Genomic DNA, 27,516 nt, shown 5'->3' with positions numbered 1-27,516 from the left:
TCAACTGGAATTCCATCACCTCCACTAGCTTTGTTCATAGTGATGCTTTCTAAGGCCCACTTGACTTCACATTACAGGATGTCTGGCTCCAGGTGAGTGATTACATCATGATTATCTGAGTCGTGAAGATCTTTTTTGTCCAGTTCTTCTGTGTATTCTTGCCACCTCTTCTTCATATCTTCTGCTTCTGTTAGGTCCATACCACTTCTGTCCTTTATTGAGTATCCATTAATACGACTGTCTGTATCTCTAGATTCTGAGTTCTGGGGGAGTGAAGTGGGGATTTTATCTTATTCCTTACTATGCTTCATGCCTGGCACTTGGAAGGTATTCAGCAAGTGTTCATTGACCTGAACTTGAATGGGCTTGTTTGTGGCTATTGGGTGGGATGGGAAAGAGAAAGGATGGGGTGTCCATCTGCATGCTGTACCATCCATCCAGTTCCATATGAATCCACTGTGATCTGCCTGCACCAAACCTGCCCATTCCTATGGAGCCTTACTTTGGGCATTTGTTACTATATGACCAGTGTATTCTGCTGAAATCAATACCTTTGCTCCTTTCCCAGGTAATGCCTCTGTATGAACTGGTGACAGCCACGGACTTCGCCTACTCCAGCACAGTGAAGCAGAACATGATGAAGGCTCTGGAGGAGTTTCAGAAGGAAGTCAGCTCCTGCCAGTGTGCTCCCTGCCAGGGGAACGGAGTCCCTGTCCTGAAAGGTGCTGTTTCCAGTGTCATTTGTGGAAGCTACCATCTGGATGGGCTGGTTCTGGGGCCAGATCACATTGTCAGATCCACACACCCTCCAGAGGTGTGTTTCTAGGTCAAGGTTTGATGTGTATCTCCAGGAGAATTTCTAGGTCATTCCCCAGTCTTCTGTCCCAAGCTCCAGGGATTGTCATAAAGCTCCCTTTTTGGTCTCAGAGGAAAAAATATGAGCCCCTGGCCATTTGGAGCCTTTTAAAGCTGAGCTTCTCCACCCTGGTTGGGCATTAGAACCACTGGGGATCTTTAGAACTACTGATGCTAGGGCCCCAAATGTGATCATCGCATGAAACTCTGGGGAAGAGACCCTCATCAGGATGGTAAACCCTCTCCTCTTCTGGTAGTTCTAATTTGTGGCTAGGGTGTGACTCACCATTGCTAAGCCCCCACCTTCCTGGAGCACAGTGAGATGGGGTTAGACTAAGGAGGCGCCTGTACTCAGGCGGCACTAATGGCAAGGTGCACGATGCTCCTGTCAAGGTGCATGTGAGAATCACCCAGGGAGCTTTTCACAGACAAAGAGCCCTGGGCCTCAGCCCAAAACAGTGAAAGCGAATCACTGGGACTGGCCTTTTAAAAAGCCTACCAGATAATTCAGTGTACAGTGAGAGTTGGGCAACTGTTCCACAGCTGAATTCACTGGCAGACAGAATCCATGATTTTGCTGAGCTTTTAGACTAACAGGAGAGCTAGACTTGACCCAAGGTTACGTTGAAATGTACCAGTGTTAGGACCTGGAAGTCAGAATGCAGGCAGCTAGAAGAGGCTGCTTGGACTGTGAGGATACCTAGGTTCTAGCCACAAGGGAAAACATTAAACTGAAGGCAGGATGAGCTGAGATGCTATGGCCTGTAACAGGGAGTGGGGAGGGACTCTGGGACTCTGTCCTGGTCAGACAAAAGGCCCTCCCTGGGCAGAGCAGGGGAAACCCCTCCTGCATATCCTGACTAATAACATGGTGAGACAATTGGAGGATGGGGAGGTGGCAGCATGGATGGGCCGCAAGAACTTCATTGCTAACTTGCGGGTCACATCCGGGGTCACCGCAGTGGGCAGAGCAAACATGGGCAGGACTGGGGCCTGGGGTCATCTGCTCTTGTTTTGATGGGCTAAGGGAGGGTCTGGTCCAGCATAATGCCGAAACAGGGTGCCAAGAGCACCTGGGTACGGCAGATCCCAGCCTAGGGAGCCAACCGGCAGAACTTACGTGGATAGAGTGAGCTCAACAGAGGGGACACGAGAGGAGATCTGTTCTTGGGGAGAAAGATCCCACCTCCACCTGCTCAGCTGAGATGGATGGATGTGTGTCTAGCTTCTCAGAGGGGGTGGAGATGAGCAAAGCAGGCGTAAGTGACAGCGTAAGGATGGAGAGTTCTCCTTCAGAAACAGGACCTATAAGTGAGGGTCAGTTCAGCAGCAAGTAGGATCCATTCACCTGCTCCAAATTTTGATCTAGGGTTGCTGAAATCCCCCTTGCCTTGTGTGTAATTTGGACCTCGAGACTGGAGCTCCCCGGAGGGTCTACTTTGGAGGTGAGGGAGAAAAGGAAGCCAGAGGCTGAAAGGGCCTGGCCTGTAAAGGACAGTCCTGTAAAACGAGTTCATGTGGTTGATGAGAGAAGCTCCAGGGTGACATGTGACAGATTAACGTGAAGAATAATTTCTAAAGTGTCAGAACCGGCCAAAGGGAACATAAAAGTGAAAAGTGAAAGAGCGTGAAAGTCGCTCAGAGTGTCCCGCTCTTTGTGACCCCATGGACTATACATACAGTCCATGGAATTCTCCAAGCCAGAATACTGGAGAGGGTAGCCTTTACTTTCTCCAGGGGATCTTCCCAACCCAGGGATTGAACCCAGGTCTCCCGCATTGCAGGCGGATTCTTTGCCAGCTGAGCCACAAGGGAAGCCCAAGGTAGCATGAGACGTCCAAGAGTAGTGAGTTCCCCATCACTAGAGGTGTTCAAGCAGAGACTAGGAAATTACTTGATGTGCAATTGAGCACCAATGACCACTGGCCCCAGTGACCTCAGTAATGTATCTTCTGACCCCCAAAATCCATAAGTCTAGGTCAACGGTCAGCTAATGGGTAATTTTTCTCAGTAGCTCTACATCAGTTTCTGTGGTGGAATAAACACCCTTTCATGAGCAAAGGACCTTCAGGAAAGGAGTGGGTATTCTTGGCACTGAACCTTCTTATTTCAACCGTTCAGTTAAACGTTTGTCCTATTTTAACCTAATGGAAAAGCTGTGAACCAGGAGCTTTTTGCTTCACATGGTGTGATTCACGTTTTCTCTGCCTTGTCTTCTCAGGAACACGCTGTGACTGCATCTGTCCCGCTGGATTCCAAGGCTCAGCCTGTGAGGTCACACATCGGAAAAGTAAGGAGTCTGTGAGAATGGGTTGGGAAAGGGAAGTCTAGGGAAGTCCAGAAAATAATTCGAAAGAGTAAGAGCAAAGTCAGGGCATGGACTAGGGAACTGGACACTATGAAACTTGAGATCCATCTCTTTTTTTTAAGCTTTATTTGTTTAATGTTTTGGCTGCACTAGGTCTTCACTGATGTGAGTGCAAGCTCTCTCTAGTTGCTAGGAGCTGGGCTTATTCTTCATTGCGGTGTGCGGGCTTCTCATTGTGATAGCTTCTTTTCTTATGGAGCATGGGCTCTAGCGAAGAGTGGGCTTCAGTAGTTGCAACATCCAGGCTAAGTAGTTGCGGCACTTGGGCTCTAGAACTCAGGCTCAGTAGTTGTGGTACCTGGGCTTAGTTGCCTTGCTGCATGTGGGAGCTTACTGGACCGACCAAGGCTTGAACCCATGTCCCCTGCATTGGCAGGTGGATTCTTAATCACTGGACCCGCAGGGAAGCCCTTGAGATCCATCTTGACTCCTGATTTTGTGTTTTCACAACTGAGAGTACTCCGTGTTGCAAGACTGCTCATGCATGGCAGCTGCAAGTCATCTCTTCAAATCATTCTGGAATGTTTATTGTTTCTTTTCTTTTTTTTTTTTTCAAATGTAGTGAACTCCTATTCAACCCTCAAAATCCAACACAGATGCCCTTTCTTCTGTAAAAAGTGTTCTAATCCAAGTAGAATTAATTTCTACTGTGGGATCCCATAGGACTTCAAACGTATTTATTATAGCTCTTAGCACATTCTATTTTGGGTTGTGTGTGTCTCCCTCCCCTGTCTGTGAGTAGGGATTGTGTCCCATTTATATCTCTGAGTCCTCAGGTTCCCACACAGTTTCTGCTGTTGAATTAACAACTGAAAGACTGGATTACCATTCTTTAGCCAGTTTATTATCTAAGAATTCTTAACACCGCCTAATCCCCACCCCCACCTGTTTCTTTTCCTTTCTGTGAATTTTTGGTGATACCGAAAAAGGAAATAGCATATCCAAGAAAAACACCAAACATGTATTAAATTCTCCACTAGGAAGATTTCCTGGAAGAGGAAATGGCAGCGCACTCTAGTATTCTTGCCTAGTCCCCAGGGTTGCTAAGAGTCAGATATGACAGAGCAATTGAACACACACACACACACATACACACACCCCATTTGGTAGCAGACAACTTGGTGTGAGGGCTTTAACTCAGCATGGATTCACATTCCATCTCATCATTTAATAGCAAATTACTTGACCTCTTTGTGCCTTGATTTCCTCATTTTTAAAATGGAGATGATGATATTAACACATCATTGACCAGAGATGTATTGGCTTGACCACAGAGTTCTTTCACATTTTTCTATAAGAACATATGGAACAATCTGAACAAACTTTTTGGTCAACCCAATATTAATGCTTCCCTGATGGCTCAGTGGTAAAGACTCTGCCTGCAGTGCAGGAGACACAAGAGACATGGGTTTGATCCCTGGGTCAGGAAGCTCCCCTGAAGGAGGAGATGGCAACCTACTCCAGTATTCTTGCCTGGATAATCCCTTGGACAGAGGAGCCTGGTGGGCTACAGTCCATCGGGTCAGACATGACTGAATGACTGAGCACTCATGCATGTACATATATGCAATATTAATGTCACATGTGTTAGTTTCTGCAAAAATCCCCTGGCCAATAATGTGTTAACTACCTCAAAGAGTTGTCTTGAGTCTCTCTTGAGACATAAAAAGCTCTTGGAAGGATGCCTAACCCATTGAAAGAGCAAAATAAATATTTGTTTTAGAGAAAAATATATAGTTAATTTTAATTTCACATATATTAAATCCTTTCATCCTCTCAACCTCATGAAGTAGATACTGCCAATACCCCCGTTTTATAGATGAAGAATCGGAGGTTCAGTGGGTGCCTAACTAACTTGCCCACATAGTAGATATGGGGACCCAGTTTCATGTCCAGCACGCCTGTCTCTGTTGCCTTTGTTCTTGGTGCCTGCTCTGCCCTCCTCCCCAGTAAAGGGTTCAGGGGTTTCTTCACCCCCTCTCCTGCTATATCTCGACCAGACCCCTGACAGTGATCTGTCCAGTGAGAGTATAATGACAACAATCATAGGACTTCCACTGGTTGGAGGAGACCTTGGAAATCTCCTTCTCCTGGTATCTCGTGTTACCAGTGGTGAGGCCCAGAGATATTAAATAATGTACCCAGAACTACACTGCAAGTTACAGGCTCAGCCACGTGCATATCCATCATGGTGAATATAATTGACTATTTTCCAGTCTCATCAACAACCACAAATCCTAAAGGGAAAGGCAAATGTCAGGGAGGGGTGAGCACAGTGTTATCACTTCATTGAAAGCACACAGCGACCGCTGGTGGATAACAGAGCTCCCATCTGATATGCTGAGAAGACCTTAACTATCTAGCATGTATACCTTGGAAGTGTCTAAGCTAGAAACCATTTATTCCACTAATATGGACTCAGGGATTCCTATGTGCCAGTTTAGGTGCTGGAGTTCATTTGGGGCGGGGGGAATCAGATATAATTCCTTTCACCATGGAGATTGCTCTTTAGAAAGACCAACATTTGAATCGTCTGTTTTGACTGTAAGTGCTACAAAATGCTCTGAGAGCTTAAAATATGAAATATTGATGGGGAGTTAGGAATCAGGAAAGGTTTCCCTGCAGAAATAACACTTAAACTGAGATCTGGAGGATGAATAGGATTGACCAGAGGAACAGAGGAGAGAAGAGTATTTGGGGCCAGGGGAACAGCATGTGCAAGGGCCCTGTGGTTAAAAGGAGCGTAGTGAGTCAGTGGCCTGAGGAAGGACAGTGGACTGGAGTGGGGAGACCAGAGATTCAGATTCCCAGTGCCCTAGGGGTCATACACCTCACCCCTCCTGTAGGGCACTCGTGTATAATAAAGGCTAATCAACATTCATTGACCTTCTTTCTTGTAGATGTCCCCATCGATGGAAAGTGGAATTGCTGGTCAAACTGGTCTCCGTGTTCTGGAGGACATAAAACAAGACAAAGGCAGTGCACCAATCCACCTCCTGGAAATGGGGGCAACCCCTGCTTGGGCCCTGCTTCAGAAACACTTAACTGTTAAGGAAGGGAAAGCATTTGGCAGGTGATTCTCCTGTGGGCTGCACACAGCATGCGTGCTGAGCCCTTAGAAATCAAGCCAGCTCAGCCCCACGCCTGCTCCCATCTGGAGCTGGCCCACGGGTGGAGGGCTGTGCCATTCAGAATGTTTAAAATAAAGATATTATTTGTCCAGTGCACATCGATTTGAACAAATAGTAAGTTAAACAGTAATTAGGGTCTCCTGAAGGGCTTAACCATCCTGATAATCTTCACTTTGCTCATCTCAGCAATTGTATTTTACTCACATTTACTACCAGCCAGGATTGTGTTGGAAGTTGTCTATGTGAAAGTCCCACTATCCACCAGTGACCTGCACAGAGTAGGTTCCCAATGATGGATCCTTGAATAGATATTAAACTGTTCCTATCCTGAGGACGTATTGTCTCATTCATCATGTCAGTGGACAATTCAGGTTTATAGAATGATTAGTATGTGCCAGCCATGGTGCTCAGTGCATTTATTCATTCATTCCATCCTCAAGACCTTATAAGGTGGATACTTTATTAGCCCTATTAAACAGCAGGACAGAGAAGGCAATGGCGACCCACTCTAGCACTCTTGCCTGGAAAATCCCATAGACAGAAGAGCCTGGTGGGCTGTAGTCCATGGGGTCACAAAGAGTCAGAAACGACTGAGCGACTTCACTTTCACTTTTCACTTTCATGCACTGGAGAAGGAAATGGCAACCCACTCCAGTGTTCTTGCCTGGAGAATCCCAGGGACGGGGGAGCATGGTGGGCTGCCATCTATGGGGTCGCACAGAGTCGGACACGACTGAAGCGACTTAGCAGCAGCAGCAGCAAACAGCAGGAGAGCCAGCTTAGAAGAGTTCAGTTACTTACTTTTCCAAGGTTATACAGTTAGGGAGTGGGGGAGCTGGACTGCAAACCTGGGCACTCAGGCTCCAGAGTTTTAAACTCTTAACAGTGATGCTCCTCTCCTCTCCATACTGGACACTGGATTAACAAAGAATTTTTTATGAAATGTAGAAGAAGGTGCTGTGTGTGTGTGTGAGTGACTGACAAATCCCACCCACTGCATCCCAAAGAGCATGGATCCAGGTTCCTCAGCTCCTTTTGATGCTGAGCACGGGAAGTAAGTGTTTGTTCTGGGGCAGAGCTGAGTTGTTGTGACATGAGTGGGTACCCAGAGAAGATGCTGAACAAGAGACAAGAACAAGGGAAAATCATCACTGAATGAGAGACAGTTTGAAAAGAAAGAAAAAAAGAGAGGTTGTGGTGTTTCAAAGAGGAAACACATCAGGAGATGCTCAAGCTGATGGCTGTAGAGTGATGGGCAGTGTAAACCTCTGTGCGTCTGTACGCTGTAGTCTGCTCACTCATGCTTTTGTGAAAATCTCCTTTGGGAAGGGAAGTACTTAAAGATGAGAATAAGAGTACAGTTGATCTTTAGGTTAGTAAGCACCAAAATATTTTTATTTTTTAGACTGAGTCAAGTGATCATTTAAGCTCTGTTGTTCTCTCTCATTCCATCTCATTAGAACATCCGTTAATATTTTCTTTGCTCTCAGGCACTTCCTGTTGGATTGCATAACATCATGTGAATTTGTTGAAATCAGATTGGTGGGGGAAAAACAAAACAGTTGATTGAAGGTGAATTGGTTCATCCTGTATTTTTTCAACCGAGTGGTTTTCAGCCACATGATCTGCTATAAGTTTGCCGCTGGGCTAGGTACTTGGACCCAAGACCATAACATGTCCATGACACCAGAGCACAGGTCCCCAGCACCCACCAATCACGCCGCCTAGCTCTCTGGAATTGAGTCAGTAGAACAACGTAGAAGAAGCCAGTCCTTTACTGCTCAGGGCTTCTGCAGCAAGCACGTCCATTCTGTCTGTCTTCTGCATCCTCGTGTCCCCTGCAATTGAACTGACGGGTCCAGGCCCTTGTTTGGCTTAATATTATTGCTTTGCCGTCTGCTGTTATTTCAACAGGCTAATCCAATAATGTTTTATCTCTTTCATTATACCAAGGCTGTATAATTTTCTTGTGTTATAATCTATCTTCTTTTAAGATTCCCCAGAGACGGGGAAGAGAGGTTCTGTCTTGGGTTGATGGCAGGCTCCCATGAAGCTGATACAGGCACGTGGAAGGCAGCACTGCCAAATTAAATTCTGAATCTCAATCACAGCCACCGCTTCTAATGGGAAATTTGAGTTGATTATGGAGATGACAGCGCAGGTTCACGTTTATTGCATTTAGCAGAAATTGTTTATCCTATTAAATACAGTCTTGAAGGAGAGACAATTGAATTGTAGAACACCGGTGAATACCCGGGTGACGCCCAGGCACAGCTAAACTGTGTAATAATTATATTCTTGTTTGTGGGCTGAACTTCCCCTCGTGGCTCTTTTTGCAAACAAATGCATTTAGGAGGAGGCTGAAACAGAGTGTAAGAATTAAAATAAATGCAGACTGTGCTTTTGGAAAACCTTGGCAACTGTAGCTCACACCGCCATCCTCGTGAAGGAGCTGCAGCCTCCGTGGGGCCTGGGGCCAGGCAGTGTGTAGCCTGGCAGTGGTCCTGGATGCTTGATCACAGCCCAGGATACCTGGGGGTGGGTGGGTTTTGCATCTCAGAGTGTGAATCTCTGAAATGCTGGGGGCTTGGCCATGTGCTTGATGTCAAGACAGGGAGTTCTGTGTCTACACTTCCTCTGTGACCTTGGGGTAATAATTTAACTTCTGTGGGCATAGTAAGTATTATAATTATTTTCACAATAGTAGTAATAATAATAGCTGCCAATTATAGAGCACTTCTCTGTTTATGAAATCTTTTAACCTGCATCATCTCGTTTCATCTTTATTTGAATTTGATGGGGTAGATATTAATACAGTCAGCAGGTGACATGTAGGGAAAGCTTCAAAGGGAAACATGATCCTTGCCACGAACGGGCTGACTATGAAAATCAACATAGATGCTGAGGCCAGGAGAAGAGCATCTGCTGGCAGAGAATCCAGAGGAAAATGGCATCTTTGTTTTAAAGGAGAGGGCTCTGGTGTGCTCCCAAGCACATATACAAAAATCCCGCTGGAAAGAGTGGGGCTGGAGCAGAAAGCCCTCAGGACACTTGGCCAGGTCTCCCTGGGGACCTTTGTAATTAGCATCTTGTTGGACATATTTTCTTTTACAGGTTGAAGATGTCCTTAATGACAGCTGTCTATTTGCCAGTGTTTCCAGGCTCTGCAGATACTGTATTATAGTTTGTTTGCTGTCTCCTATTCTTTCTGAAATATCATGTCCCTGAGGCAGAGATAGTGCCTATTTACTGCACTCACGTGTCCCAAGTACCCAGTACAGGGCCTGGCACAACAGGCAACGATAAGTCATTGCTGCATGAATTGATGAGAAGGAGTGTGAGTAGGGCCAAGGGCAGAACCATCCCAGGCCAGATAGACTCTTTAGTGGATCGGTGGTATGTGATGGTGGCATCAATAAAACTTGGGGTACCGCAACCTTGAGATAGTGGCGACCACCCAGCACTGACAGGGAGGTGCCTTCAGCCAGCTTGGTGGACAGCTCCGTGGAAGAAGAGTGAAACAAAAGAAGCAGAAAAATCGTTGATGCAGGTAAGGCTGAAAGCACAGTCCTTGCTAGGGGACTTCGAGGCACATACTGGGGACCAGTGGAAATCTCCAGGGAGACTTTACAGAGGAAGAGAGCTGAAAACTGTCATCATTGGTGAGGTAAACCTGAGAAGCGCATATATATATAGAGAGAGAGAAAGAAACCAAAACTCAAGAGGGTTAAAAAGCCTGCCCAGTGTGCAGCAGAGGTAGGAAAGGAGCAAAGAAAAACTCAGAAAAAAAATCTTCCAGCATCCTCTCTTCACCTCATTTTCTCCTTTGTGGATTAGTACTGAACCTAGTATGACCACCTCAGCCCTAACAGCAGCACGCAGAATAGTGCGCTTGACACCTCTGAGAATCCCTGTTTATAGGATGCTGCCAGGAAATCCGATGTTTCTATTTGGTGTCTTCCTCTTTGAGTTGTCTTTCTGGACTGTTAATTCCAGTACTGAGGGAGGAGGGGTTCAGAAACTCAAGGGCGAGTTTGCTGCGATTCCTTGGCGGGGGCTGGGGGTTGGGGGAGCACCACGACCTCTTGGGCAGAGCTGGAAACAGGCGAACAGAGACGGCGTGAGGCTGTGCTGAGAAGTGTGTGCCCTGGTGCCAGGCTGCTGCTTCTGTATCCTTGCCTGGCTCTGTGATTTCCTAGCTCTGTGGCCGTACACAAGTTCCGTGCCCCTCTGTGCCTCGTTTGCTCGTCTAGATGATGGGGATAGTCACAGCAATGTCCTCCTAGGGTTCGGGAGGATGTGAATTAACCATACTCAGGAGAGTACCTGGGACAGTCAGCACTCCATAGTATCCTTGACATCGCTGCTTCTGGGGATTTTCAAAACATCAGCAAGAACTATAGTTTGTGTGTTTGGTTTTCTTTTTAAAAAAAAGTCATTTCAGACTGCTTTAAACTGGTTTAGTACATTTCAGTACTAAACCCACTGTAACACACAAGAACAAGAAAGACATAAAATAGCTTAGCTCCTAGGAGATATCTTAATAAAGGACATGGAAGGCTTTTATATCCCAAGCTCTGGGTTATTAAGGGAAAATGTAACAGCATAATAACTAATATTTGCAGAGGGCATTACCAGTTACAAAGAACTTTCACATACCTAATCCAGTTTAATCCTCTCAATGCCTACAAGAGGAAGGATTTATTATCTGCCTTTGACAGGTGATGAGACAGAGCCTCGGAGAGTCTGGGTGATTTGCCCAAGACCACACAGCTTGAAAGTGGTGGAACTGCCTCAGTCCGTGGGTGGCTGCCGCAGGGCTCCCCAACTTGCTGCAGGTCCAGTTTCATTGTAGGGTGGGTGCCTACCCACCTGTCCACTTTCAAAGAAGAGATAGAGAGGCCCCTGGTCTGGCATTCCTCCACTAGAGAAGCAGAGTCATTTATTAATAGAAGACTTTGAGGCAGACAGAGAAGTCAGACCCCACACTACCGTTTCCTAGCTGAGAAGCCTAGATGATTCCCTTATCCCCTCTGTGTCTGTGTCCTCATCAGAATATAGGGTCAGTAATCCCCACAGCACAAGCATGAGGCTTGAATGACATGGCACGTGCAAAGGGACTGCTCTCACCCCAGAGTGCTGGGTCCACAGTGATGCTCAACTGCCTTCCCCTGCTTGGTTGTGAAACCAACCCTGCCTGACATCTGCTCGATTGCACTCTGCCTAGCGGCTCTCCCTGGTTGAGCGTGAAGATTGCATTTTACAGAATGGAAGAGGAGAGGAAATGGGACTTGCTTTTACAGCAGGGAATTCTTGGAGGACTGTCAAAGGAAAGCAAGTGGCTGGTCTGACATTCACCTCTGTGCAGGAGGCTGCATCGAAGCCTGGACACTCCCATTATCGGAGGCTGCGGCCCGCAGTTATCTCGTGTCTACACCTTGTAACCGCAGGTGCTCCTTCATCCATCACTGGCCATTGTCTGGTACCCATTCCTCCTTCCTCCACCACCTCCCGCCAAAGGGGCCTCCTTGTTAATAAGCCAGTTTGTTCAGATCCTGAAAACTATCTGATTCTGGTCCCTTTTATCCCAAACACCATCCATCCATCAACTGCCTGCTCCATGCGCTTGGTTAGGAAAATGGGAATGGTGGGGGGAGAGAGACAAATAATAGATAAAACTTCTTAGCTGCTATCTCTAAAGAAATAGAATGGATAAATAGATCCATCAGACATGTATCATGCCATTGGACAGCAAAGTCCATTTGTGAAAAACAGGATGGGAGGATTTATCTCACATTTTAAGTGGTTAATATAGGAGGGAAACATATTTTCCTTTATCTCTCCCAGAGGAGAGGGGAGTCCCTAAGCTACAAATGCGTAATTTTTAGTTCAGTTTGATGGTTTTCCCTTCACTAAGGTGGAAAAGGTGAGGGTCTCCCTTAAATGTATGGTGTGGGCTTCCTTCTGATGTGCCAGGAAGGATGTAGGACCTGAGAGCACTATGAAAACGTCTTCCATGGGGTTGTCTCACACCAGTTCCTACATGCTATGTGCAGAGGCTGTTTCAGAGCCTTTGCCTCTAGCACAGAGGGACCAGAGGGAGAACAGCATCCCAGTTTTTACTGGGAAGCTCCTAGATGTTCAAGAGCTATGCTGGATACTGGGGCTTCAAAAGTAAATCTCAGTCCCCATCTGCCCTCCAAGATGTCACTGCGTAACTTGGCTACAGTGATGGGGTATGGAAAGTTCTGGAATCCAGAGCTATGTGAGGGAGTACGATCTGATGACGTGTAGGGGGGCAGAAGAGGTCAGGGTTGGCTTTCTGGGTAAACGGACAGCTAATTCTTAGCCTGCAGAGTGTGGTTAAGAGCTGGGAGAAGGTGGGGGCCAGTAGGTAGCAGTGCTTCTCAGGCAATATGTACAAAAACCTGGAGGGGACACGAAGCCTATATAGGGGATTAAATTGGAAATATTAGGCTGGCCAAAAAGTTTGTTCAGCATTTTCCATAAGCTCTTATGGAGAAACCTGAACAAACTTTTTGGCCAATTCAGTAGTTCATTCAGCCAACAAATATTGATCTAGTCCCCTCCTAAGGAGAAATACTATTCTAGATACTGGGGGTCCAGCCGTGCAAAAGCTTTCATATTAATGAGGGGAGGCACACCAAGAAAAATACCTATAATCTCAGGTAGTGACGAGTGCCATATGAGAAAAAATAAAAGAGGGTAAGGTGTTTAGAGGGGAATTATTTGAGCAGAGAGGGGAGTGAAACAAGAAAGTGAGTCTTGGATGAACTCCTTTAGAGGATGAACATTTCAGGTGCAGGAGAAAGCAGGTACAAAGGTCCTGAGGCCTGAGAGAGCTGGACATGTATGAGGAACAGCAAAAAGACTCCCATGACTGGAACAGCAGGACTGTGGCAAGAGTGAGTGGAAGGAAATGACATCAGATAGCGGTGAGGGCTCAGCATTCAGGGCTTTGTTGTCCTGTTAGGGACAGCAGATGTTTCAGTCTATTGGCTCACAAAGTCTGCAAAGGGAGAAAAGATGGTGTGATCCATGGCATCAGACCAGAGAAGACCTTGTGAAGCTAGCTTTAGATTCTTATGCTTTAATATGATGTCTGTGGAGCACTGAAGCTCCAGGACCTCTCAAGGAGGGCAGGGTCATGACTGGAAAGTGGCCGTCTGTGGAAATCTCCCTAGGACCACAAGCTGCTGCCATCAGGAAAGGCCCCATGACCAAATCAAAACATCAAACCCAGCTCTTTCCAGCCTGAGGAGGACCAGCGACCACCCCCAGGAGCTGAGCGGAAACTGTTTTCCACCCCCTCGTGAAATTGGCCACCTCTCAGCCCTGCACACGCTCTTTCCTCTGAGATGTCCAACCCTTCTTCACCTTTCTTTGCTTTTCTAGTGTTAGTTGCTCAATCGTGTCTGACTCTTTGCGACCCCATGGACTGTAGCCTACTAAGCTTCTCAGTCCATGGAATTCTCCAGGCAAGAATACTGGAGTGGGTTGTCATTCCCATCTCCAGGGCATCTTCCTGACTCAGGGATCAAACCTGGGTCTCCTTCATTGCAAGCAGATTTTTTACCGACTGAGTCAACTCCCACACACTTCTTAGCCTCTGATGGCCATCGTCTCCTGTCCTATTCGGGCTGTCTTACTGCTCCCCAGGTTGGGCTTCCTGCTGATTTGGGACCTGAGGCCCTGTTCACAGGCCTCCTCCATCAGACCAGATGTTCTTCCAGTGCTGGGACTGTGTCTGATTCATTTCTGTTCCGCAGTACCCAGCCTAGGGCCAGGTACAGAGGTCCCTAGAGTGCTCGCCCGTATCCCAAGCAAGGGGGTAGCCTCCCTGATTTTCTTCACAGAGGATAAGCCTCTTTCTGCCAAGCTGAATCACTTGCCCTTCCTCAAACAGCGCCCGGCGGCTTCCTCTGCTGTTTCTCATTTCTGCACCGTGGTTTTTGAAGCCTCCCCTTTCTCTCTGTCCATTTTCTTCACCCTAAAGGCATCTAGTTCAGAAGAGATTCATTGAGTGCTGAACTCTTTAGATCTTCCTCTATCTCAAAGCAGAAAAAAAGAAAAAAGCCTCTCCTTATTGCTTTTCATTCTGTCATTAATTTACTTTTCAAAAGACACCTTGTCAAGCTGAAGATTATATCTTTAAACCATGTTTTTACATCCACTACCTATAAAACTGTAGATTATAGATCTTCTGAAAAGACCTGAGGGAGAATACATTTGACGGGTTTTATGCCTTTTGCGTGATGAGAGCCAGACATTCTTGGAGAGGGAGAGATGCTGATCTGGTAAAGGGTGGCTGCTGCTGCTGCTGAAACTGCTGGTGCTGGGGCTGTGTTTTCATTTCTAAAGATGCTGGGGATTCAGCATCCTCAGAGGAGCAGGGCAGACACTGGCCTTGCTTCTGTGGTTCAGACGACAGGAAATTGGCATCGCTCAGCTGGTCGTTTTGGCTCACAGGTGGGCCAGGCAATTGTTTAATCCCAGTGTTCTCGTCTTGGGTCTCAAGGACTACACTTCCTAATGAGCTCCCTGGCCCCCGTTTCTCCCCTCTCCCCTGCACCCCACATGCCACATCCCTCCACTGGCGGGGAGCCCAGAGCAAAGGTTGGGGAACGCATGCTTGACGGACTGCATTCACACCCTCGCCAGCCTGTCGGCTCCGTGGCCTGCCAGATGCAGCCTCAGTGGGACTCAGTTTCATCAGCTATAAAATGGGACTCGTAAAACACACCTAAGAGGGCTTCATTAAGGCTAGGTAAAGCACACAGGTAAACAGTACTGCGGTGCCCTCTTGTCACCCATTTCACAAACGTGTGATGACTCCTCCACTCTCAGGAATGCTCAGCCTTGACTGCCCTGGAATTGCCTGGGAAGCGCTCATCGATTTATTTACTTTTAATTGAAGTGATACTACTTAATTGAAGTATAGTTGATTTACAACATTGTGTTATTTTCAAGTATATAGCAAAGTGATTCAGATTATATACATATTTTATGTATATATGCATATATAGATAGATAGATATTTCTTGTTGTTTAGCCGCAGAGTTTTGTCTGACTCTCTTGTGACGCCATAGGGGGTTCCCTATAGGAACCCCGCTAGGTTTCTCTGTCTGTTGGGATTGCCCAGGCTAGAATACTGGTTGCCATTTCCTTCTACGGGGAATCTTCCCGTCCCAGGAATCAAAGCCATGTCTCTTATGTCTCCTGCTTTGGCAAGCGGGTTGTTTACCACTAGCGCCACCTGGGAAGCCCCCAATAAATAATAAGTGGAAATTACTTATTATGATAAATTAAGTTTAAAAAGTAGGAAGTAAGTTAATGACGGAAGAGCCTGGTAGGCTGCAGTCCATGGGTCGCAAAGAGTTGGACACGACTGAGCGACTTCCCTTTCACTTTTCACTTTCATGCATTGGAGAAGGAAAAGGCAGTCCACTCCAGTGTTCTTGCCTGGAGAATCCCAGGGACGGGGGAGCCTGGTGGGCTGCCGTCTGTGGGGCCGCGCAGAGTCGGACACGACTGAAGCGACTTAGCAGCAGCAGCAGCAGGTTAATGACAGGATGAGAAGCAATCTGAGAGTCTTTTTTTTTTCTTTCAGATCAGTCTAGAGTACAGAAATAAACTTCTAAACTATAAGCTTTAGTTCATAATAGTAACAGTAAGAGTGATGCTAATAACGTCACATATGACTGGCATTGTGCCAAGTATTTTATATAACTTTATTTATTCCCCACTCCCTATTCCAACACATACGCACCCACACACACCCCTAATACACTTTCTCGGGTTCAAACTTTCTCACATGCTGTATTTCTACCTTAAAGTTCTTCTCCCTTTCTACCTAGTTCAAAAATCCCTCAAGGTCTAGGTCAAGCCCCATTCCATATATTTAATATACACAAGGGAAGGTAAATCTCTCTTTCACCTGGTCTCCTTTGGCACTTATTTTATGTGCCATATATTTTGGCATTAATTTAGCAGTTAACTTCCTGTGACCCTAACTTCTGATTTTTTAAAATATATATGAATGGTTGAGGGGCTCCCCAAGTGGTGCTAATGGTAACAGAACCTGCCGGCTAGTGTAGGAGACATAAGAGACATGAGTTCAATCCCTGGTTGGGGAGATCCCCTGGAGGAGGGCTTGGCAACCCACACTAGTGGATTCTCTTGCCTGGAGAATCCCATGGACTGAGGAGCCTGGCGGGCTACAGTCCATAGGGTCGCAAAGCACTGGACGCGACTGAAGTGACTTAGCGTGTATGATTGAGGATTCTGGAAGGATAGGGAGATATATACATATATATATATATATGTGTGTGTGTTTGTCTGGGGAAGGTGATGGCACCCCACTCCAGTACACTTGCCTGTAAAATCCCATGGATGGAGGAGCCTGGTAGGCTGTAGTCCATGGGGTCGCAAAGAGCTGGACACGACTGAGCGACTTCCCTTTCACTTTTCACTTTCATGCATTGGAGAAGGAAATGGCAACCCGCTCCAGCGTTCTTGCCTGGAGAATCCCAGGGACGGGGGAGCCTGGTGGGCTGCCATCTGTGGGGTCGCACAGAGTCGGACACAACTGATGCGACTTAGCAGCAGCAGTGTGTGTGTCAGTCAATACATGGTTTTTGTACCAACCGGGAGGGCAGGTGTTACCCTCGAGGAGCTCACAATCTTCGGGTCAGCAGAGAACTCGGTGCCGCACCCGTGTTCGCTCTTTGAGGACTGATCGGAGCACTGCGGGGCAGGGAGGCAGGCTGATGTGACCGGCTCTTCCACAAGGTGGGCAAAGTCGCAGCACAGGGAAAACCACTCAGTCGCATCTGGCTCTGCGACCCCGTGTGCTACACAGTCCATGGAATTCTCCAGGCCAGAATACTGGAGTGGGGAGCCATTCCCTTCTCTGCGGGATCTTCCCAACCCAGGGATCGAACCCAGGTCTCCTGCATTGCAGGCGAATTCTTTACCAGCTGTATCCGAAGGGGAGCCCGAGGTGCCTGGCAGATGCATGGATTCCACACTTCCCTCTGGGAGTGGAGGAGAGACCACATTTCTGAAGTGATTCTTTGTTCAGTCCCTCACTTCACCCACAGATGCTTGTTAATTCCCTCCGATTCAAGGCACAGCCCTGACCTCTGGGGACGCAGTGCTGAATGACACAAAGCTGATCCCTGCTTTCCAGATTACCATCCATGGGGAGAGAGGTCAAAAATAGTCACAGGAAATGTGGGATCCAATATATAATTACTAACTGTGAAAAAGGCAATGAAAGAAAAGACTAGTGTGCTGTGAAAAAACAAGTGGGAGAAAGGTGATATTTGTGGTAAGAACTCAAGCAAACATGAGAGATTAGTTGAAGAAATACAAGAATATGTTGAGTCCCAGTGAAGGAAAATTGAAGGAACTTGACTCAGTCTTTAATTTTTCTGTTTGTTTCAGTATGTCTTCTTATCTTGCAAACTAACAATGGTTCTCCAAATGAACAAATGTTATCAAAGAACTGAGACCATTCTCATGGTGCTTTGTTTCATTGGCAATTGATGGTTTCAAAAGTATCTGCCTGTCTTGTCCCTCCATCATCTTAAAAGTTCCTCTAAGACATGAATGGAGATAGTTCCTTTTCTTTTCTTTTCTTTTTGGATGATCCAAAGTGCCATGAGCAGCTAACCCTCTAATTAACTCTCAACACCCAGTTTTGACTGAGTTATGTGGGTGATACAACTGTTGGTTGTTGATGGCACAGTCTGGTCCAGGACAAATAAAAAGTCCATGCTGATGGGTATCGTCTGTCAGCTGAGTGAGGTCTGTCTCCATTGGTCAGCACAAGCAGTGACATCCCCTGTCCCCGCTCCAGCCTGTGCCCGGAGGCACTCAGCATGCCTGGGTCTGCACCCTGTGGCCTGGACACGAGGCACCTCCGTTCTGGGGTGCGGGATTGTTACACTCTCTCCTCCTCTCCTGGGTGCCCGATCTGCAAGCTGACCAGGAGCTCCAGCAGCTCCAATGACCATCCGCCTTAGCTCCTGCATGGATGATTTCCCAAGGAACAAGGTTAGCATACCAGCAGCAGCTCGGATAGTGAAGAGTGAAGCCCATCCCACCGCCCTAGAGTGGTCTATACGCTCTCCTTGGGGAAATGCCTGGGTGTAGCCAACCAAGACCTCTGTGCTTGCTGCCTCACACTTAATTTGAAACTCTTGAGTGGAGTGAGAAGAGGCCACTGGGAGCCCATCTCATGAAATTGGAACCCACGGTTCCATGGAAGATGGATAGCAGAGAGAGGCATGGAGGCGTCTGCCTCTGGAAGAATGACTCCAAGCCAGTGAAGTGTGTGCAGAGAGGGAGCTCATCCCAGCTAGAGCTTCACAGACAAAGGCCAGTCAGACATCCCTAGGGAAAGGATTACTGGGCTTTTAAATGAGGGTTCAAACACTAACCCCCTCAGTCTCTGATGGAGCCCCAGTGGTTGATAGATTCTCTGCACAGAGCATCAGAACCCGTGCTGGACATGCACTGTCTCTAGAAACCCGGCTTACACAATCCCTCTAGCCTGGGGCATACTGTCTGTATGCCTCTGGACCAGCTCATCTCCTCTCTTAGCCTGAGTTTTCACTTCTGTAAAGGAAAAGGATGGATTCATCCAGTGGGGTTTTTCCATCATAACTTCTTTCATTACTGTTGTTGTTGTTGTTTCCTTAAATGAAATCTTGGATGGGACCTGACATGGAAGTCAGATGAAAGTGAAGCTGTCCTATTTGTAGCTGTGGTGTCTATTAGGTTTCCCTGCTCCCCTGGGGCAGCCCCTAGGAGACCGCAGGCTTCGTCAGATCCCAGTGTAAATATCATTGGGTTAGATTATCTTCAAGTCCCTTCCAGCTCTGTAATTATACTCCCTGGTGGGGCAGCCACAGCAGGGTTCTCTATTCCTCTCACTTCTGTGGCTTGGTCCCTACAGGCAAAGATTTGCTGGGAAAATCCCTCGGGCCCTCCATTAGTGGGTCTCCATGGTGGCTGATTCCCCGCCCTTAGATTTCCTTGCCAGATTGATCTCTGTCTGGCTGAAAGTTCAGTCTGATAGCCTCACGGCCACCCAAGGTCCATATCCTGCTTAGAACAAGGTTAATGGAACCCCCATGAGCTGAATGCAACTGACTGAATGTACTCTTGCAGGGAAAGCAGGGCTGTGAGGAGGGCCCAGCGCTCTGTGCCCTGCCACCCCTTAGATCCTTGTTATCATGTCCCCATTCTCTAGTGCCCACCATGGTTCATGTGACTCGGCGTGGTCACCACCAAGCCCAGCACTGGATCGCTGGCGAGTCATCTCTGGGTAGTCCACACCACCTGTTCCCTTTGCACTATGCTGTGTGGACAGGAATCCAAACAAGTCCCTGGCTCTAGGGGCCCCTGACATGCTCTGATTCTAATCATCCAGATAGAGCCGACATCTGTTCTTTTAAACCAGGTCGCCTTATAACCAGCACTTGGACCATATCCTCCCTGTCCACTCCCCAAAGAGATAGTCAGTGCACTCATCTCAGACTCTCTGCCTTCATTCCCCACATGTCCTGATTCTTAGGACAGTAGTCCCCAGCCTTTTTGGCACCAGGGACCAGTTTCACAGAAGATAGTTATTCATAGACCGGGGTGAGGGGAGATGGTTTCAGGATGATTTGAGCGCATTGCGTTTATTGTGCACTTTTATTTCTAATCTAATGCCACCTACAGATGCACAGCCCAAAGGTTGGGGACCCCTGTCTTAGAATGTAAATTAATAGAATGTAACAGTTAAGAGCCTGGGTCCTAACATCAGATCACCTGGATCCAAACGCTGGCTCTGACTCTCCCCAGATAGATGACCCAGCAAGTTATTTCACCTTCTTTCTGCCCCCGTATCCTCATCTGTGAACTGGGGTGATAAAGCATCCCTGACTCTATGAATACGAATTTGAGCAAACCCCAGGAGATACTGAAGGGCATGCTGCAGTCCCTGGAGTCGCAAAGATTCAGACAGAATTTAGCAACTGAACAGCGACAACATCACATTCTCGGAGGGACAAAGGGGTTTATGCACATGAAGTGTTGCAATAGTGCCTGGTGCAGAATTTGTTATTCTTTCTGTTCACTGACCTTTGGTTCCTCTGGAAAGTTGCCTGGCCAATGAGGCAATTGGGAGCTGAAACGCAGTCCAAACTCCACTTGAAAAGTTAAGAAATCCCTGGGCCTTGGAGCTGGGCAGTATCAACCCTGCATGATTTTCTGTGGATCTCCCAACTTACACACCTAACAGGCAGTTTCTTTTTTTCCAGTTCCCATGAGGAAACTGTACCAGGCTTAGCCCATGTAATTGTTCTGCTTGGGTTTTGTTCTCTGCCTCTTCCTTCATAAGGACTCTAGAATTGACTCACATCTTGGCTTACCCCTCTTGGAATTCTTCCTACAGGATATCAGGCAGCTTGTTGGGACCCCATTTATATTCCCTTTAGCCCACAAAGGAGGGATTTAGATGCAGCTCCAACTCAGGACAGATCTTCTATCAGAGTTCTCTCTTCTTTTTTCTTACGTGAATGAGCTTGCCACAGAAATTAGCTAGTTTAATTCTCAGCACACTGTGATGCAGGTACCAACATCACCCCCACTTTACAGGGGACGCCTACCCAACATGAAAATTAGCACCACACGTGAAGACAGAGGCAGAGACTGGAATGGTGTAGCTACAAGCCAAGAATGCTTAGTGTTGCTGACAAGCGCCTGAGGCTAGGAGAAAGAACAGATTCCCTCATGGAGCCTCCAGAAGAAAGCAGCCTAGCCAGTACACCCAGAATGAGGTTTCTGATTTCTAGAAGTCTGAGACAATACATTTCCATTGCAATAAGCCGCCCAGTTTTTGATACTTTGTTTTGGCAGCCTTCAGGAACGAATACATCCCTCCAGAAATGAGCCCTGTTGTCCATATGCACCTCGGTCTAAAACTGTTCTCATCCTGAGAGAGGGTCCTGATAGCAGGGAGAGAGCATAAGAACTGGTAAACACAGGAGTCAGTCACAGAGCTCAGAATGTGGGTTCCTAGAGCAGTGGGCAAGAGGGCACAGAGGAGAGAGGCTGGGAACCCCAAGAACCCTCTGAGCTGGAGTAGGCTAGAAGCTGAGTGAGGGTGCACGGGCCTTACCCTCTGACTGCATTTGCTCACAGGCAAGGCCCTGGTGACCCACGGGGCACAGACACTTGCAGCTGGTACCCTCAAGGATGGGCTCCCCATTGTTGAAGCAGGGCCCACAGCGGCAGGCGTTGAATTCCATCAGGTACTGGTCCAGGGCCCGCCTCAGGTTCTGGCGCTTGGTCTCCAGGGACCCCAGGTTCGTGTGCCGCAGTATCTCATGGATTGGCCTTATCTGTGGGCACAGAAAGAACAGAGGACTGCACCCTGGGCTCTGTACAGCTTCCCAGAGCCCAAGAACTGGTCATCAACCCTCAGGAAGGCCTGCTGCACGCCAGGCACAGAGCCAGATTATCCTGTTGCATTAGATCCAAGCAGCCACTCTGTAAAGTGGGTATTAGGTTTCCCAGGCCATGGATGAAGAATCAGAGTGTAAGAGTGTTTGAGTGACCAGCTCAGTACCACACACAATGGACCATACTGAACATGGTGCTACATAACTCTGAAACCTGTGGTCCCCAGATCCCAGAGGAAGACAAGAACCCAAAAGCTAGCTGTGCCAACTCATCCGCCCCCTCCAGCATTCTTAGGAAGCAGGAAGAGTATAAAGTACTTATATGTCTATGTGTATGTTTTATTGTCAGCCTTCAATGCAGGGATTAATAAAGTTCCTGATAGGCAGTTGTGTTGCCACTGCTGAGCACAACCCCTAATGGTGTGAGTGTGGGGTTTGCCTGTGTGTATGCTGGGGTTGTCTTATATTTGCAGCAGCCCATTCTAGGCAGGAATGTAGCCCAGGGATTCTCAGCCGCAGCACTATTGCATCTCCAGCTGAATAACTCTTTATTGGCAGGGACGGGCTGGCCTGTGCATTGTATGATCATTAGCACCATTGCTGGCATTTACCCACCAGATGCCAATAGCATCTTCTAGCCATGAAAATCAAAACTGTTTTCTGATATTGCTAGATATCCCCTAGTGGGGAGAGGGTGGTCAACCCCTGCTTGGAAAGTCGTAGATAGAACAGAGAGCACTGAATCTGGGGCTAGAAAATCTGGCTTCAAATCCCAGCTCTGCTTCTAGCTGTGTGATTTCTGTCCCATTACACATGGAGCCTTCCTTCCTCATCTGTAAAGTGAGAAAAATAGTCCTACACTCCTGGTTTATCAAGAGGATTAAAGTTGAAAGACAGGCAAGGGCTGTCACACAGTCACAGCTGAATGAATGCTGCTCACTTCTCAGCTGTGTGGCCCAGAACTGCCCCTCCTAAGCCTGAGCCCCATTATCTATAAAATGGGGATAATAACTTACTTAAAATTCATGTGAGGATCTAAGGAAATAATGAATGTGAGATACCATTGCAAAGAGGAAGAACAGAATAAAATAAAGCACCATTTTTATTAGATGTGATGATAGTTAAAAAAAATTTTTTTTAACTGCATGTATATATGATTATCTGCAATATGCTTATAACACTATTTTTTAAACACATAAACATGAAAATTCTTTCCCAGGTCTCTCATTTTACAGGAGAGGAACCTGAGGAGCTGAGAGAGGAAGGATTTGCCAAGGTCACAGGGCCATTCTGAGATGGGACTGAACCCTACTGGAGCAAACTTACTTCTCAAGAATCAGAGGTCAGGAAGGGCACTCGCCCTGCTTTGAGTGGGTTCCTGGAAATGTGTACAGAGAGACCTGTGGCAAACAAACCTTGTCCTGTGACCAGGGGCTGTGGCTGAGGTCACCAGGCTGGTCATGTTGGTACTGGCTGGGCCCCCAGCCACGGGGAGAAGACCATTACTGGAAGTGCAGAGAATCTGGCCCCACTGTTAGGAAATGGGTGCAGAATGGACTGCCCTGGATAAATATGACTTTTAGTTCCAGAGAAAGCCAGGACCATTGGGCAGCTTCCCTTTGACCTTCCGGGGGAGCCCAGAACTCAGACCTCCATGTCTCCTTTCTATTCCCTGAATCCTCAAGAAGAGGGTGTGGAAAGGCTGGTGGGACTTAAAGAGGGAAGAAGATTGAGGAAATGATTCTTAAAATGTTAGAGCTTGAAAGCTATTGGCAATGGTCTTGTTCCCATTTTACAAATGAAAAAAAAATCAGAGAAGGAAAGTAGTATGATATAACACACTATAAAATAACAGATAACATATAATAATGTATACCATAACAACATCATCACATGGCATGATTCCTGTGTTCACTCAACCTAAGCACCTGCCATAAATAGACACTGCTAAGCTCTGGGAATATGCAAGTGAAAAAGGTTCTTTCCACTGCGAGCATCAAGTTCCAAATAACTCTCTAACTGGTCTCCCCTCTATGTCTGTAGTCTGATTGCCTATCTGTCTGTCTGTCATTTTCGTTTAAAGCACAGCTTTAGTTGCATCAATCCCCTGCTCTATGACCTGCCAACAGCCTCAAGCATCAAATCCAACTTTCCAGGGGTCATCACAGGTTGTGAAGAGATTCTGTGCATTAGAATCAGTCAGTCTTGGCTCCAGCTGGGCTGTGCCATTTTCTAGTTCTGAGATTTGGCCAGCTTCCTTAACCTCCACAAACCTGCCTCCTTATCCGACTTCACTAAGTACTGATATCTCTTTCCCTAACCTTGAGACGTAACATTTTACTATCCCCATGTTACACAGCAGAACCCTGAGCCTCAGAAAATGAAGTAACTCATCCAAGGTCACACACACACATCCAAAAGGTGGCTGATCCGTCAGCCAAACTACATCTTTTTCACTCCAAACCCAAGCTGTCTCTCCCAAAAGGCAGTATTGAGTCTTCTCCAAATCATGCACGTCAGTCTTCCCCTTGGATGTTTAGCTCAAAGCAAACAAAGAGCTTGCCTCTTGCCCATGAAAGTTGATATATTACTCCTGATATCAATTTTACAGTTTTGCCCAAATCACTAATAGCTTGATGATAGCAATTTTCAGACCCTATGTGAATTACAGGTGCGTGAAAATGGTCCCTTACTTATTGGAGAAGAAATGAAATCAAGGTTAATCCATCTGACCTCTTTCTTCATAGAAAAGAGGGTGTTGTAATAGATTTCTAGGTTTAACTGTTTGTATATATTTTAAAGAGAAGGAATGTGTCCACACCTGGAATTTTTACCTATATATAGAAAATGAGCAAAGGTTAGGAAAAATGGGCAAGAAAACAATTATATTTTACTTAAAAGCCCAAAATGCAACTCTCGTTTTCTAATGGCTTACATCTTCTTCACCCTAAACTCAAGCTCTCTCTCCCAAAAGACAGTATTGCATTTTCTTGCATATGAATTGAATAGTGTGATGATACTGGTGGAACAATTTACTTGCTTTACAGTTTGAATACAACTTTACTTCCTTTGTGGGGCTGGAGATTTAAGGCAAGCTTTCTCAATTTTGGCGCTGTTAGCACCAGCAGCCAGGTGTTTCCTTGCTGTGGGGGCTGCCCTGTGCACTGGGGAGTGTTTAGCAGCCTCCCTGGCTTCTGGCCCCTAGATGCCAATAGCATCTTCTCAGTTGTTACAAGCAAAAATGTCTTCAGATTGCCCAATGTCTCCTGGGGGAGAAAAATTGACCCTAGTGGCTGAGAACCATGGCTGTAAGGACGGTGCTAGAATAGAGAGAAGAGAGAACTGGACATGAAGTCCAAAGGTCTTGGATCCAGGTACTTCCACTTATGGGCTCTGTGACCCTAAATGATTCCCTTGATGACTTGGAACCTCAGTTTCCTAATCTTTTCTTTTCTTTTATTATTATTATTATTTTTAAAATTTTTATTTTTACTTTATTTTACTTTACAATACTGTATTGGTTTTGCCTTACATTGACATGAATCCACCACGGGTGTACATGCGATCCATGGGGAGAATCCTGTCTGTGCCAGAGGTCATCGTGATGAGATCATGTAGAGCAGGGGCAGCAGACTGTAGCTTGAAATCACACTAAGCCCACAGCTTGTTTTTGTATGACCTTTGAGCTAAGAATCATTAACATTTTTACAAGATTGGAGAAAAAGAAGAACTTGTGTGAAAGAGACTGTATATAACCTAGAAACCTACAGTATTTACTATCTGCTCTTTACGGAAAAAAGTTTGCCAACCTCCAACTTAACAGATGTGATTTTTAAAGTCTTTTATGTATAAATGTGAATAGTGCTTTTTTTATAAGGTGGTCTACTCCTGAAGAAATTCTAGGACTTCTAGTATAACACTAGACCCTAACCAGATAGTAAGCTTGTGACCCCAGCTCTCCTGTGGCCTGCACATAGAGTCACACATCCCTGTAGTCAGGCTTGGGTAAGGCCACCAGTTCAGCGTGCTGTTACATTTAATCTTGTTTTTTGATGGACTCATAATAAGAAATATAAAATGATCTGGTCTGCTTCACTTTCATTCCTTGTGGACCTAGCGTTTCTTCAACTGCGAAAAGACTTACCTCAAAATCAATAACAGCAGGATTATACTTTAATGACCTCCCCCAGGAACGGTACGTAATGATGCTGCTCTCTTGTGTCAAGCCACCTCCCCAGCCAGAGCTGCCACCGCGCACCCGAGAAATGAAGTCTTCCATTCCCATGGCCTTCTGGTCCTTAGCTATCATCGAGAGAATAATCACATTAGCGCATTTCCTTAGATGCCAAAGGACTAGTTGGCAAGCTCCACTAGATGAGATTTGGAACAGAGTTTAAGTGCTCTCCTTACAGCTATCTCCCAGTCTTCTACCTTGCTCAGTTAACTAGCAGGACAAGGCAGAAAAGAAGCACCAACACTTGGAAATCGACTCATCCTTTGGGTTAGAGCAGGCCCTGGGAAGACAGCTCAACCCAACATGGAGGAGGGAGAAGATGGGAAAATGGATAATGACTGATTCATTCATGTATTCATTCACAGGCCGAATGTTTGCTTGGCACTTACTATATGCCAGATAGCTTCAACCAAATATTACAGGTGCTATAAATGATTTCTCAGCAGGGGTTCAGAGAAATATGTAGTCAGATCTACAGTAGGAGGCGGGACGTGGTCAGGTAAAAAGTCAGTTACCTAGAAGAATGGATAAATCTTGGCAGGTAAATGGAGGGAGGAGGGAAAAAGGCAACCGAGAAAAGTAGTTGACTTAAGACCCTGAGACATGAGTAGCTCAGTGCAATGGAAGTAACTTGAACCTCATCTACTCATCCATCTATTATAAACTATTTCAGCATCCTTGCATCTCGTGTGTCTTCCACCTGGAAAAAAATGACTCAATACATGTTGAATGAATGAATGAATACATGAGCATGTATAGTGACCTGTGCAGGAGATGTTATAAAGTATTCTTGCATGATTTTTCTTTAATAATTATTCTTTGAGCTTGGACTTGGTAACCACATTTTTATCTCTCAGCAAACTTGTGTCCTCCCTGTGAGCTGTGCCTGATGAGACTTGATCTCAATTGTTAACTTTCCAGATTCTGTCTGCACATGCCTTTCCTCCCAGCTCTTACTCAGATCTTTGGTGCTTGAAATCTAAGATGTTGTACAAATAGGAAGTCAGGCATTTCTAAGGTGATCTCAGCCCATGTTGGGATTCAAAATAGGGTCACTACAGGTCATTGGTTTGAGGTATTCAGCAGATACACAGTGCAACCATCGACTGAAATGGAATCAATTGGGAAGAATATATATGCCTCCATTATGTGTCCAAGCGGGAATCTGGCTTCTTTGGGGGGAAGCCCATTATTAATACTTGCTTAGTTTGCCATCTCCAGATTTTTCACAGGGTCCTAATGATAAACTTCCTCTAGTTTGTATCTTCTCTGAATACTCAATGCCCAAAGAGACTCCAAAGCATCTCTTGATTTCAGTGCTGGTAATACCTGCAACAGGAAGCAGAGAAATACAGAATGCTGAGACACGAAAGACAGTGAATATGTACAATCAGCTCATAATAGTAGCTCATAGCTCACCAGCTCACAGTAGTAGAAACTAGCTTCTAT

General features: G+C 46.4%; 2 protein-coding genes across 3 annotated transcripts in view; one reads left to right on the top strand and one right to left on the bottom strand.

Annotated features, from left to right (window-relative positions):
- The window catches only part of C8B (complement C8 beta chain), a 45,088-nt gene extending 38,400 nt beyond the window's left edge, over nucleotides 1-6,688 (top strand). Inside the window, exons 10-12 of the mRNA XM_004002016.6 lie at nucleotides 569-722; nucleotides 3,077-3,145; nucleotides 6,124-6,688. Coding sequence (XP_004002065.2) covers nucleotides 569-722; nucleotides 3,077-3,145; nucleotides 6,124-6,275 — 375 coding nt within the window. The 3' untranslated portion in view covers nucleotides 6,276-6,688. The remainder of the gene's footprint in view (nucleotides 1-568; nucleotides 723-3,076; nucleotides 3,146-6,123) is intronic.
- A 1,033-nt stretch (nucleotides 6,689-7,721) lies between these two features.
- Nucleotides 7,722-27,516, bottom strand: part of C8A (complement C8 alpha chain) — an 82,192-nt gene continuing 62,397 nt past the window's right edge. The window contains exons 8-11 of one of the 2 annotated variants that reach the window (XM_042248619.2): nucleotides 27,271-27,396; nucleotides 25,978-26,135; nucleotides 21,551-21,773; nucleotides 7,722-18,407 (exon numbers count right to left, since the gene is read on the bottom strand). In XM_042248619.2, the coding sequence (XP_042104553.1) occupies nucleotides 18,256-18,407; nucleotides 21,551-21,773; nucleotides 25,978-26,135; nucleotides 27,271-27,396 (659 nt within the window). In that variant the 3' untranslated portion in view covers nucleotides 7,722-18,255. The remainder of the gene's footprint in view (nucleotides 18,408-21,550; nucleotides 21,774-25,977; nucleotides 26,136-27,270; nucleotides 27,397-27,516) is intronic. The other variant, XM_042248615.2, reaches the window with a different exon arrangement.

Source organism: Ovis aries, chromosome 1 (genome assembly GCF_016772045.2).
Source record: "Ovis aries strain OAR_USU_Benz2616 breed Rambouillet chromosome 1, ARS-UI_Ramb_v3.0, whole genome shotgun sequence".
NCBI classification, from domain to species: Eukaryota; Metazoa; Chordata; class Mammalia; order Artiodactyla; family Bovidae; genus Ovis; species Ovis aries.
This window is presented reverse-complemented; position numbering and strand designations above follow the sequence as displayed.